Source organism: Hemibagrus wyckioides, linkage group LG17 (genome assembly GCF_019097595.1).
Source record: "Hemibagrus wyckioides isolate EC202008001 linkage group LG17, SWU_Hwy_1.0, whole genome shotgun sequence".
Taxonomy (NCBI): domain Eukaryota; kingdom Metazoa; phylum Chordata; class Actinopteri; order Siluriformes; family Bagridae; genus Hemibagrus; species Hemibagrus wyckioides.
The window spans coordinates 18039776-18054306 of NC_080726.1; the positions used below are offsets into that span (position 1 = coordinate 18039776).

Here is a 14531-nt window from a genome sequence, read left to right on the forward strand (position 1 = left end):
CTTGTTTCATGCAAGTGCCATAAAAGCAGGGCAGTTTTCATGAGCACCTCATGAATTGGACATCATAGTTCATGGACAGCACAGATTTCAAGAACGTGGTCAGTCAGTGCGTTATTAGCTCATCATATTCAGCATTTCTACAGTCACACTGTTTTTACGGACCACAGGAATATTGCTGGAACAAGCTGGAGAAAGACATAAATAATGCATGAAGAAGTAAAGGAGAAAGAAGCTTTTTGTCACATAAATACGTTTCCGCATATCTCAGGAAGTTGGGGTCAGAATGAAGGGTCAGCCATGATACTGCAGCCCTCTGTTCTTAGAATAGCCCCCTGTGTATAACAACCCACTCACCTCACACATGGACACAGGAAGCAGAAAACACACACAGGTGAATGCTGAACCTTGAAAATCTGCTTTATTATCTGTGTGTTGAAGACAAATGAAATAGAAAATAATTGAATCTGCAGTTTAAACAAACCCAAAGAGCTCACACACAGAGCTACAGCAATCATATGTACAGCACTCTGGTGTGTGTGTGTGTGTGTGTGTGTGTTTGTGTGTGTGTTTATGAGGAAGGGCTGGTATGAGGGGAATGTACTGTTTTGGATAACGAGTGAAAACACACTACTCTGGCTTTTACTTTCATCTTCCTGAACCAGGGAGACTGGAATGTGTGTGTGTGTGTGTGAGTGAGAGTCAGTGAGTGAGTGTGTGTGTGAGAGAGAGAAAAAACCATCTTAGTTCAGCTCGGTCTCATTTTCTTTGTTTGCAAGGGGAAAAAAAAAAAACATAAAACAGAAATAAATAACAGTGCGCATGAAGACGGATAAAAAGTACAAACAAACAGAGAAAGATACTTCAGCTACATCGTTTACTGTCTGAAATACTGAGTGGATGTGTGTGTATGCATCTCTCATCGAGGTGGCTGTGAGTGACACACACACTCGCATTGCTCATGATGCTGCAGGTTGATTTCCTCGAGAACCCACCGTGCTTTGATTTTCCTTTTGTAGAAATTTGGTCCTGGAGAGAACTTCAGCACCTATACACACACACACACACACACACACACACACTTATTGCCCCAATACTCTTCTGTTTTCACATCCACTTTATCAAACCACCTATCATCCTCTGATATTCTCATCCTCACACATCGACACGTAATACACCACCATCCTGCGATGCCCTCTTCATCATCTTCAAACAATCTCATCTTCACAAAACCCTATCCTTCGACACCGTGCGCCATGCTTATTACTTTCCATGCATCATCATCACATGCACACTCCCTCATCCTCACCCTCATCATCCTCACAGCCTCATCTTCAGTCTATTTAAAAAAAAACACAGTACAGATTTATATGACATTTCTTCGATTTGCAGACATGCTGCTGAATTTGCAGATCTTTGAGCCATGGTTTATTAATCAGATATTTAACTCTAAGGTTAGTCTGTATCTCGGTGCTGCTGACAAGCTTACTACGGCTGTTTGTTATATTTAGTGGTTATTTAAAAAAATGACGAAAGAAATGAGTTAATAATATATACTATTGTGGAAACTGGCGCTCACCAACACCCCCGTTTCCACGACTGTGCTAAAAAAAAACAAAAACAAAACATAGTAATGCTCTAACTATTGCTGGATGGATGAGAGGATGTCTGGTTATATCTGCGTGGGCAGAGAGCCATGAGCGAATGAGCCACAGACCCAGCTCTCTGTCAACACGTATTCATCAACAAAGTCCCTCAAATGCATCATGATGTGCATCAATCGAGCACATTTAATTGAAGAAATCTGCAAGCATCCGATTATTTTCCTATTTTAGTAGTTGCTTTTCATGATAATTAACAACCGAGCACGGCTATTTCTGTTTAAACCTGCTGCAGATTCAAAGCGGTCAGTCAGGATCGAAACGATCGGCTCGTGGTTTTGAAAGGAGTGGAATGGAGTCATCGATACGATCACATACAAGGACTATCATCAGTCAAAGAGAATTAGGAGGCATGACAGGATGGTCTCAATCTCTGACAATCTCACAAGCCTATTATCACAAACGTTCCCAGGAAGTGCATTACTACCATTAGGTCATTTACTACTTTAACCAGTATCACTACCACATTTTGATTCTTCAGAAAACCAGAATTAAATGCAATAATCTTTCTATTCCTAAGATGTTCTCTGATGTCTTAAAAAGGTGCTAAACGTGTCCTCGACATTAGACATTTTAGGGAAGAGGAGGTTAAAACAGTTTTTTTTTTTAAGGACAGCTACTGTAACTTATTAAGAGCTCCATCACTCTGTATCCTCGTATGCACTCAATAAGATATTCTTGGATGATGATACCTCTGCTCTGTTTAGCATTATCACAGCATTGCTTGCAATCTGCTGCTGAATTTTAACAACTATAATATGCAGAAATAATTGCTAACCAGATCTGAAGGGAATCATGGATCATAAAAGGCCCATTTATCATCAGATGTGCCTGAAGGTCGCTTTTGAGAGTTTTCCATAAACATTTCGGAGAATGAATGCCCCTCTATAGTCAGACTGTAAAGAGATTTCTTCAGGACACATTCATTGTGTGTGTGTGTGTGTGTGTGTGTGTGTGTGTGTGTGTGTGTAGCATTACAGAATACCTCATGAAGCTTGCTGACTGTTTTGGCAGGGCTACAGGTGCAGGAGTTCCAATGTTCTGTTCCACAGGCACAGTTCCCACCACAGCGTTTCACCAAAAGGCAACGTGGGAAAAACACAGCATTGGTGACTTTCAGTTCCTCCCGCAGATTTATGGAAAAATTGCGTGGTGTGCAGCTGTACAGCCTCACGTCCTCATGCAGACGATCCAGATCAACTGTCAGGCAGATAGAGACAGAGGTAATGAGACTGTGTGCAGTGTATGTGTGGGGGCTTGTTGTGCACTTCAGTTATTCTGCTACCTCTGGCTTCGTAGATTATGACTCCTGATCACAAGCCCATACACACACACCACACACACACGCACACACCGCTTACATAAATGATTAGGAATGTATGCCCTCTGGTGCCTCAATGTGTTTGTGCATTTGTGTAGGGTGTAAGTGGTGGGAGGATGAGGACACACAACTGAGTCATCTTTAAAGGGAAAAAGAAAAAATGCTTAATCAAATAGTCCCAAACACGACTTAACTACTCCCTAAATACTTTCCACTCTCACTTCTGCCCTTGGTAAGAATGCAGTAGTTCAATGAACAACTAATGTTAAAATATTTTTTATTTATTTTTTTTTTGCAAAAACATTTAGAAAATAGTAAGGCAAAAGTTTTATATTTATGCCTCTTTGCCTTAACCACAGTGATTTTCCTAATGGACTGTAAAAATAGAACCAAGCATTACACAGTGGCTCAGAGCCTGTACCACCAGGTTTACCCAGGGGATTAAGGACTGTACCACTGGCCTTACACTGTGGAATTTAGGCCTGTACCATCAGGTTCACTCCGAACTGTGTCTCTACCACTGGTTTCACCTAGAAGATTGGAGTCTCTAGCACTAGCTTCACCCAGGTTATTGGAGATTTTGCCACAGGATCAGGACCTGTAAGATTGAATGTTCTTGGGGAAATTGTTGCCTATACTTCCAATCCTGCCCTGGGAATTGTGGCCAAATATCACCTGGATAACTCGAAAATTTTAACCAGAGGATGGGGGTCATTTTTGACTGCATATACCCTAGGGTAATCAACATACCCTGGAAACTAGGTCCTGTACCACCGACTGCACCCTGGGGATGTGACCTTTATTAGCAAGCCTGTAGCATCAACTTTACCACAGAGAATCATGGCCTATACCACCATATATACTCTGGGAATCATGGGATTGTCGCTTTTACCACTGGGTTCACCTGGACAATTGTGGACCACTGATCTTTAGATCTTTTGAGCTTTAAGTGCAATCAGTTCAGGGCAATACACACATCTTTATCCTGAGAAATGTGCTTTACACTACCAGCTTTAACCAGGGGGCCTGGAACCACCACTTTTACACTGGAGATTGCTTGGACAACAGGTTCCCAACCCTGGTCCTGTTGAACCCCCATCATGGATATTTTTGGGGGGGTTCTGCTGTATGCAGTGGAACTGAAGCCTGTAGAACTGGAACTGGGACCTGTACCACTGAGACTTTAACCAGGAGTTCAAGTGACTTTATATTAAGAATTGTGGTTTGTATCAACCAATCCAGGAAATTCATGGTCTACAGGGGCCTGAAAGGTGAGGTGGCCAGCATCACCACTACCGTAATACTACTGATTTTACAAGGGGGACTGGGGCACATACTACTGGTTTTACCCAATGGATCAGGGTCTGTACATCCAGCTTTAACTTTTGAGAGTGAGTTCTGTATCATAGGCATTAAAACTTTATGTTTATATATGGATTTTCATAATTAAAACACCAGACTAGACAACACAAATCCCTACTACCAGACTGTGTGTGTGTGTGTGTGTCACTCACGTTTGTTTGCACGGTTGGCATAATAGCTCCGTGGTATGTACTGGTGTGTTTGTGTGTAGATGGAGCTCAGGTCCTTTCTCCAGGTCTGTGGATTCAGGTGTCTAAGAACCTCCTCCACTGTACTGAACCCCGCAATGATATCATCCAAAGCATCAGCTGATAAGGGAGCATTAGAGGCAGACACAGGATCCTGAAGTATGTATGATAGAGAGAGAGAGAGAGAGAGAGAGAGAGGAAGGCATATAGAATAATTGAGTGAAAAAAGAGAAATATAGAGACATATAAAGAGATACGACAGTAAAGCATTAAGTTAAAAAAGAAAAATAGGTTTGACAGAAAAAGAGAAAGAATAAAGGAAAGAGATAAGAATGAAAATTGAAAATAAGGCACATTGGGAAGAGTGATTTGAGTCAAAATTGGGGGAATGGGGGAAAAAAATATAATGGTTCTATTTGTATTGGAAACAGTGCATGAATACAGTTATTACACCATCTAGAAGTGAAAATTAATCAGTGAATTTATAATGATGGGGTGTGTGTGTGTGTTTACCGATGCAACTGTGACAGTCTCTAAGTTATTCAGATAAGACGGTGGAGCATCAACCTGAGAGACGTTGAAAGAAACAGAGAAAGAGGTAGAGAGACGCATATATAAGTTGAGTCACTGAATTAAGCCTGCAGCTAAACAGAGTCTTCATTTCACACACCAGTGTACAAATGTATTCAATTCTTTCCCCCATGAGCTCCACTGAATTTTCTCCCCAGAAACCAACATGCAGTTTTTGACCAGTAATCAGTAGCAAATACTGTGTACTTATTTAATTACAGATAACTCAGTCATACAGTAATGAACTATTGACTGTGACGGGTCAGGCAGAGAGCTCATAACACCTGCGCAACAAGCCAATCATTCAGGATTGATATTTTGATAGACTCCTAACAATTTATTAGCGCTTTTATCAGGACCTGAACGTTCATGGGGAATTGCTGCCTATACTGCCAGCTTCGCCCTGGGAATTGTGGCCAAATATCACCGACATCAACATCACCTGGGGAACTGTGGCCTACACTGTAGCTTTAATCAGGGTTGAGGATCTGTATGACTGGAAATACCCTGGGGAATTGTCCTCTACCACCAGATTTACCCTGGGAGTAGGGTCCTGTACCACCAGCCTTAACCTAAGGATCAGCCCTGTACCACTACAGACACCCTGGAGAATATGGGATCATTGTCTGTACCACTGGTCTCACTCTGGACAATTACCAGTGGTCTATACCACTGATCTTTATTTGAAGGCGTGTGACTTCAATCTCAATCAGATCGGGCTGAACAAACATCTTTATTTTGAGAAATGTGGTTTATACATCCAGCTTTTACCATGAGATCTCAATACCACCCCATACCCAACCCTGGTCCTGGTGAACCCCCCCGTCTGCTGTAACACACCTAATTCAGCCAATCAGCAGTTCAGTAATGAATGTGTTGGGAGCAGAAAAAATATGCAAATGTATAGGACATGAGGTTCTCCAGGACCAGAGATGGGAACCTGTGAACACCAACATCATGTAGACTAGCTAGCTAGCTCCTAGGATATTTTTATTAGGGGAAAAATTGTGTATTTGTGCATTCTGTTGTTCAAATGCAGCGCTCCTATACAAAATGGGCAAAGGTAGGTCTGAAAATGTCACATATTTATTTATATATTTATTTTTCCCTCTTACTTGTGTCCCAACTGAAATTCCTTGACTCAGTTTAAATACCAAACACACAGCACTACATGCAGCATAGCACAACCCATTTTTAGGAGGCTTTTTGGAACAGCATAAACATGCTGAATCTGGAACATTCTACACTAATATTTACACAAAGTGTGTTGTGGAGAGCAGCTGCTACTGGAAACACTTGTGTTTATGAGTGTGTGTGTGTTAAGATGAGAGAATGAGAGAAGTCCTTAAAACTCTTCACACACTACGTGTACAACAAAATATGACTGAGGCTCTTGGAACATTGTGAGAACGTTGTGACTCACCAGCAGGGAGTAGCAAAGTTTGAATCCCGGCTTGGCGACAAAGAAGTCATCAGATTTGAACGTGATTCTGATGATGTTGTTTTTGGATGTGATTGGACTCGGGGCTTTCCTTCCACACCAGGGACCCCAAGTGATGGTGCTGCTTTCTGAAATTTCAGCAACCTCAACAAAATCATGTCTATGAACACACACACACACACACACGTTGATTAATGCTGTCAACAGCGATGGAAAGTGATCATTAACTAGTGACAAATCAATGCTACTAGTTTACATTCATTAGTAGCCACGTTAGCATCTTTGATTAAACTATTGCTTTTTTCTTGACCTCCATTTCTTCACCTTTTATTTGCTCAGATATTTTATCTGGTTATTTAATCTATGTCCATCCACCCAGTCATCCACTCATCCCTCAATCCATCCACCCAGTCATCCACTCATCCCTCAATCCATCCACCCAGTCATCCCTCAATCCATCCACCCAGTCATCCCTCAATCCATCCACCCAGTCATCCCTCAATCCATCCACCCAGTCATCCCTCAATCCATCCACCCAGTCATCCCTCAATCCATCCACCCAGTCATCCCTCAATCCATCCACCCAGTCATCCACTCATCCCTCAATCCATCCACCCAGTCATCCCTCAATCCATCCACCCAGTCATCCACTCATCCCTCAATCCATACACCCAGTCATCCCGCAGTCCATCCACTAAGTCAGCCCTCATCCTAAAGTCTATCTACGCAGTTGGACACTTGATATTCAGTCTATCCGTTCAGTCAGCCAGTCATCCTTCAGTCCACCCACACCACATCTACTTATACTTCAGTCCATTCACCTAGTCAACCACTTATCGATCAGTCCATCCACAGAGTCAGCTAGTTACTCATCAGTTTATCCACTCAGTCAGCCACTCAATAAATATTTTTACCCAGGAGAAAAAATCTCTCTCAACAGTTAGCTGGTCTCTAGCTCACTCACTTGCACATGTTGTTCTCAGGCTCCTCCAAACCAAACCTCCCATCAAACTCCATCAAAACACGTGTGAAGGGCGGGGCCAGCAGTTTCCATGACAGCAGGAGGTTGCGTGGGTAGGCGTTTGGGTACCGTGGGCTCTGGATCTGGCCGCCTGCTGTCACCATGACGACCTCCTCCTGGCGGAACAAATCTGTAAGGTGACGGGTGATTGTTAGCAAGGCAACAAGTGGGAATTATTGTGTAAGAGAGACAAATGAGAGATGGTGATTGAACAGATAGCCAGAGAGAGAGAGAGAGAGAGAAGAAAAAAAAAAAAAAAAAAAAGTGTTACCCACTGACCCAAGGAGCCACCTTGCACACGGTCCCTGCAAACTCATTATTATTCAGAAATCTTTTTTCTTATTCACGAGACCTTTTTAAAACCATGAACATCTTTTTATTCTTAATGCTGGGAAAGAGGGATCAAGAGGAGGGTTGAGTAAAGAAACACTAAACCAGCTGTGACTATCACTTACGCAAGTGTGAGCATGATCTTAAAAGACAGACCGACAGTTCTGATCTGTATCTGTCTAATTAACACCCTCACACATCACACACACACACACAAACACACCCTCACACACAGCACTGTTGCAAAATGCAATAATGCTAGGCCACTTTCACACCTTCTTCCTCAAGTTCTAAGACACTCGCATTTTGCTACTACTTTTTCATTTTAAGAAACATTTTTCACCCCACCAGTCATAACATGTCTCTCTGTCTGTCTATCTTTCTCACACACGCACACACACACACACGCACACACAAGAAGCAGGGAGGAAGGATACAGCTGACAGGACAATCCATCTACCACCATGCAGATAAGAAAAACAATAGACAGTCAGAAAAAGCGAGAGAGTCAGATGCTGTTTAATAAAATGAATGTGTTCAGGACTCGGATGAGAACACGGGGGGTGGGGGTGGTAGATAAAAGCATTTCTTATAGAATAGAAACACAGGATGCATTCTGAAAAATCTGACATATTTCTACCTACGAATCTGATCCTTTACTTCCGGCCACGTTCCGGAACGTTGCCCATTATTCTGGCTCTTTCTATTCTAGAATTCCCAGATTCTTAACACTGGCTCCAGCTCTTTACTTCCCTGTAATCAGCTCTCTTTGTTCTTTGCTTGACTTCTTGTTAAATCAGACCCTTTATTTTCATTTACTATTCACAGAGCAGGTCTGTCTCTCCTACAAATCAGACTCGGTCGAGCCTGGTGTTTACGTCTCATTAACCCTCCTAACAGCCAGTGACCGCACTCTTCTGAAACCTTTCGCTTCCTGTCAATCAACTTCTTCCGCTAATCCAATTATTCTCCTCCCTCTAGTCCAACTGTTTGCTTCCTGCTACTCCGATCATTTACTTCCCACCGATCAGTTAATACTTCCTGCTAATCTTATTATCCATTTTCAGTGTCCTCACTAAATCCAACCCTTCGCTACCTGCTAATCTCAGCTTATAATCTGGCTTCCTGTTTGACCTGAAGTTATTCAACACTTACTGCAGTACTCGTTCCTGCAAATCCAACATTTGCTTTTTGGTTAATCCAAACACTCTTTTCTCGCCTCCTGGGACAAACCATCTCGTGTGCTTGCCATCAATCCGTGCCTTGTTTCCTGACGGTCTTATTACATAACCTCTCAACTTCTCACTTCCCCAAAAATATCCAGCTCCTCGCTTTGTGCTAATCACCAGTCTCCTACGCTTCATAGCTATAACCAATTACTTCATTCTCTTCCTGCTAATTTAACTCTTCCCATTAATGAGCTGCTTCATTTCCTGTTAATATGACTTCACTCCTCAGGACCTCAGACTTCACCTTCTGCTGAAGTTAGACTTTGCTTAAACAAATTGACCCGGGAGATCCCACTCTCGTGAGCGTGTCACTTCCTTTACATGTTAATGTATAAAAAAATTCTAGAAGAACTGAACTAATATTAAAAACGAATTTATTTATCCTTTGAGATACTGAACCTTAAAATGATTATTTTAAACATTTAGTGTTCAGTGTAGTTGTAGAATTAACAGGGCGTCACAGTTACAGTAATGTATATGTGTGTGTGTGTGTGTGTGTGAGTGAGAGAGAGAGAGAGAGAGCCCTGTTTGGAATTTTTTCTTAACGTACTGCACTGAATTTTCTCAAAAATGATGAATCACCACCACACACACACACACACACACACACACACACACACACCATAAACACTATCTCCAAAGAACACATGTTCTCTCCTTCCAGTCTGTTCTCTACACTGACACCTTCATCTCCCACACCAAGCACAGTGTGTGTGTGTGTGTGTCTCAAAAACACTGGAAGCTTCATATCATTGTACACTTCTATACTCTTGTACACTAAAGGAATCCTGAAATATGGAAAGGAAAAATACCCTGCACACACACATTCCATTATCCACACATACCCAAACACATCCTGAGGTCATATTTGTCACACCCTTGTGTAACACACACACCCACACTTAGTATTTCTCCATGACATAGTAGAGATGAGGCGTCAACATCAGAGATTGAAAAAGATGGCACTGTGTGTGTGTGTGGTCCAGTATACACTTGTTACCCTGAGGTGTAAGGGAAGGAAAGTGTTACACCCTCTCTCTCTCTCACACACACACACAGGTTCTAGTGTTAAATATCTGGGTGAGGTCGCAGGCTCATCAGCTCAAAATACTCACATTAAACCCGTATACACTCTGTATCACACATAATCATAAACTCATTAGCAAACCACCAGGCAAGGAAAAGCTCCGCTGTGTGGCTGAGTCCCGTAATTCTGTTCCACAGAAACCCCTTCGTAACAAAAACATTACGTAACGCATCTAAAATGTATCTACACAACACTCAGTGAAGACAGAATCTGTGTTGGATCAAATGGGACGAATCTGAGCAGTAACACTTTTTAGACTTAATCTGGACACTGTTGATGTCTCCCCAGAGATTGTTTTAAATACACAAATTCAAATTAAAACATTGACAAACGTGGTTAAAAACCACATGATTTTGTGTAATTCCTTCTCTGATCCAAGCTCACTGGTGCATTTTACAGCATGAGTGCAAGTGCTGGGGATCAACATAACACAGATCAGATCAGATCAGGCAGGTGAGATGTCTTCAGTTCACTCTTTCTCTAGCTGGAGTCAGATCACTGCTGGGGTTTTGGCCTGTACTCAGAGCTCTGATATCAATTTCAGATAAACTCCAAATTGAAACATTTCCAAATAGATAAACAATATTTCCAACCTCGAGTATCTCCTATGTGCTTTAAATACACTATGTTGGCAAAAGTTTTGGGACACCACTCCAACTCATTGAATTCAGATGTTGTTTTTCAGCGGTTGGGCTCGGCCCCTTAGTTCCAGTGAAAGGAACTCTTAATGCTTCAGGACATGCTATCAAGACATTTTGGACAATTTCTTGATCCCAACATTGTGGGAACAGTTTGGGGATGACCCCTTCCTGTTCCAACATGACTGTACACCAGTGCACAAAGCAAGATCCATAAAGACATGGATGAGCGAGTTTGGTGTGAAGGCCTGCACAGGTGTGCATTTGACTGGCCTGCACAGAGTCCTGACCTAAACCTGATAGAACACCTGAGACTGTGAGCCAGACCTTCTCGTCCAGCATCAGTGCCTGACCTCACAAACATGCTTCTAGAGGAATGGTCAAAAATTCCCAAAAACACACTCCTAAACCTTGTGGAAAGCCTTCCCAGAAGAACTTAAGCTGTTATAGCTGCAAAATGTGGGCCAACTCCATATTACATCTATGTGCATGTAAAGGCAGATGTTCCAGTTTTGACCTGTCTCACAGTCTCCGCTCTAATTAATCCCAAAGGTGTTTTATCAGGTTGAGGTCAGGACTCTGTGAAGTTCCTCCACACCAAACTCGCGCCTCAATCTTTTATGGACCTTGCTTTGTGCACTGGTGTGCAGTCATGTTGGAACAGGAAGGGGTCATCCCCAAACTCTTCCCACAAAGTTGGGAGCATGAAATTGTCCAAATTTTCTTGGTATGCTGAAGCATTAAGCATTCCTTTCACTGAAACTAAAGAGGCTGAGCCCAACCGCTGAAAAACATCACCTGAATTCAATGATTTAGAGGGATGTCCCAAAACTTTTGGCAATATATTGTATATCAAGAATCTAAACTCTTTTCAGTGAAAACCACTCATTCATTCATCCATTCGTTCATCTACAGCAAGGGCTTCATCCTGGTCTTGAGCTTATCCTGAGAATACTGGGTGTGAGGCAGAAATACACCCTCAGCTTCTCCACGAACCACACACACACACACGAAACACTTCCTGAAAAATGAACAAGAAATCATCTGTTGCATAACGTCTCAGACCTTTTCACAAACATGTCCACACTCTTTATATGACACAACACCCATAACATTTTCTTGTATGTCACATGAGAGATCTCTGAAACTCACATCTCTAAATCTAATGAAGGGCCTGATGTAAACATTCTGTTCTATTCTGCTCTAGAAACCTTCTTGATACACTCCGAGAAATAAAGAAGAGTGTGTGTGTGTGTGTGTGTGTCAAAGTCAAAGAAGCTTTACTGTCACTTCAACCATATACAGCTGATGCAGTACACAGTGAAATGAAACAACGTTCCTCCTAGACCAAAGGTGCTACACATAACACAGACAAAGTACAGTGACGCAGACAAACATAGAGCTATAACATAGAGATAAAACTAAACTATACTTAAGGTGCAAGAAAAGACTAGACATACAACAGAAGTGCACAGGATGACAAGACAAGACAGTGCGGACAAACAACATATAGACCGACTCTGTGCAAAACAGTGTAGACACTGAGTGCAAATATTAAAGTGACACATGTAAACAGGATCAATATAAAAATGTAAAGTGAAATGTAAAGTGACGTGTGTGTGCAAACAGGACAATTAGTGTGTGTGTGTGTGTGTGTGTCCAGCACAATTCAGTTCTCATTTGGAACACAGTTCAGTTTTTGTGCGTGTGTGTTATGTTTGTGTGTATGTGTGTGTGTGTCCAGCACAGTTCAGTTTCCCCTGTTGAGATCAGATCTCGGTTGTATGTGTGTGTGTGTGTGTGTGTGTGTGTGTGCGTGTGTGTGCGTGTGTGTGTGTGTGTGGCATGTACATTACAACAGTGTATTTGTGTTCCTCACTCTTCCCTCTTATGAGCACAGTCCTGGAGCACACACAGTTAAGGGCCTTGATCAAGGGCCAAACAGCAGTAAGTTTCCAAACTGAGCTTATTCTTGTCGCTTGAAAAGGACATACTGTATCTCGTAGCTTCAGTGATTTTAGTTAATGCATAAGTGAACCTGAAGGACCACTGATGTAACTTTAACAGCTAATTAAAGCGACTACATCTTCCCTCTAATATAAAAGACATAACTGTATACTGTATATAGCGAGAAGATGATTAAAAAAATGGAGAGAGAAAAGAGAAAAGTTAGGTTTGGACTCTGAAAGAACCGACTCTTTAAACAGCTGATTCACGAGTCGGATCAAGAAGGTCAGATGACAAATCGGTGCAACACAAATGTAAACAAACGTGATTTCTGAGTTCTCGCGCCCCGAAGACGCCGTTATAATGTGTAACGCGTTACAGAGTGAACAGGTGCGACACAGTGGAGCTGAGGGGAAAAACTGAACTCACCGTCTCGGCGCGTGTTTGTAGCGCGCGACGATTTGTCGGCTCGCACCTGAGGACCGCGCGCACCGACCAGCGGCAAACACACGAGCGAGAGCGCGAGCAGGCGCGCGGCCCGCCAGATCACCGCCGCCGACCTCATGCGCGCGCGCGAGGTGCCTCGCTCTCGAGCTTTAAATGATTTACCGAGTCACGCAACTTTTTCTCTACCTCTCCTTGTTGTTTACATTACGCACGAGGAGCTGGGTGGAACAGAATGCGAATAGATCCAGATGCACGTCCTGGTTTGGCTGCGCGTGTTTCTGCTTGTCCGGGTGTTTGTGTGCGTGCGTGCGTGCGAGCGAGAGCGCGCGATGAAGGGGCGTGCATACACTAGCCACTCACGCGGACTGAGGGAAACTTCCAAAAACTTCCACAGACAAAAGCCAAAGTTAGTACGTAATTCCGCTGACACGGTGAAACCACCTCGAATAGTTCACATTCCTCGCACATGCAGACTGCTGGGAAGTGTTTGGGAGGGAAAGGAAACCGTTTTGTTCTCTCTTCAGATTCACTCAGTGAGGCGTGGAAACGCACGCGAGTGAGCGCGCGCACGGCACGGGGTCACGACCTCTTCGCCATCTTAAAGCACGTTAACACTCTTTTGACTTTTACGCGCATCATGGAGGACTGAAGTAGTTTTCCTGCACAGTGCTACAGATAATTAGTTATTTAGTGTAGTGCGCCAGGGAGCCGATTGGGAGGCAGTTCAGCGTCATTGGGGTTAGGGGGTAGTTTCCAGGGTATTCAGGGGGAAAGTCGTTCATGCACGCGACTTAGAAGTCACCACGTGGGTTGAAAACGTTAACGTCGTCGTGATTATTTGCAACTAAAAACGTGTGACACGAAGAAGGAAGATTTTCTGAAGATGTGCGCTATAGAGATCAATGACTGGTTGCTAGGATCAGTAGTGATCAGTGATTGGTTACTAGGATCAGTAGTGATCAGTGATTGGTTACTGGGATGAGTGGCGATCAGAAATTGGTCATTGGGAACTATAGCTTGCTTGAAATAGTGTCACTAAAGGCTATAAACATTTATCATCTCTAGTAAAAAATATAATAAAAAAAAATAAGTCACTAAATTGGCAACACTTTGAGGTTTTAATTTTCTTAGTCACAGTTCTGTGTGTCGGTCACTTTTTTAATGCAGTTCTGTCATACACTTATATTGCCAAAAATTTTGGGACACCCTTCCAAATCATTGAATTCAGCTGTTGTTTTTCAGGGGTTGGGCTCGAAAGGAACTCTTAATGCTTCAGCATTTTTAACAATTTC

General features: G+C 42.7%; 1 protein-coding gene across 2 annotated transcripts; it reads right to left on the minus strand.

Moving 5' to 3' along the window:
* Window positions 1-399: 399 nt before the first annotated feature.
* On the minus strand, window positions 400-13719 carry pdgfd (platelet derived growth factor d). Of its 2 annotated transcripts, none has more exons than XM_058413255.1 (7): window positions 13222-13719; window positions 7505-7691; window positions 6523-6700; window positions 5043-5096; window positions 4494-4683; window positions 2644-2858; window positions 400-1045 (listed from the first exon to the last, which is right to left on the minus strand). In XM_058413255.1, the coding sequence occupies exons 1-7, from the start codon at window positions 13355-13357 to the stop codon at window positions 917-919; spliced, it is 1089 nt and encodes a 362-aa protein (XP_058269238.1). In that variant the 5' UTR covers window positions 13358-13719; the 3' UTR covers window positions 400-916. The 2 variants fall into 2 exon arrangements, with proteins under 2 accessions (XP_058269238.1, XP_058269239.1); XM_058413256.1 differs by lacking the exon at window positions 13222-13719 and adding an exon at window positions 9047-9151.
* Between the last annotated feature and the right edge of the window lie 812 nt (window positions 13720-14531).

Coding starts and splice junctions, on each gene's coding strand:
- pdgfd (XM_058413255.1), bottom strand. CDS start 13,357: ATGAGGTCGGCGGCGGTGATCTGGCGGGCCGCGCGCCTGCTCGCGCTC. Junction 2,859..4,493: donor TGCCAACCGTGCAAACAAAC/GTGAGTGACACA, acceptor TCTGCCTGACAG/TTGATCTGGATCGTCTGCAT. Junction 1,046..2,643: donor CAGTCAGCAAGCTTCATGAG/GTATTCTGTAAT, acceptor GTGTGTGTATAG/GTGCTGAAGTTCTCTCCAGG.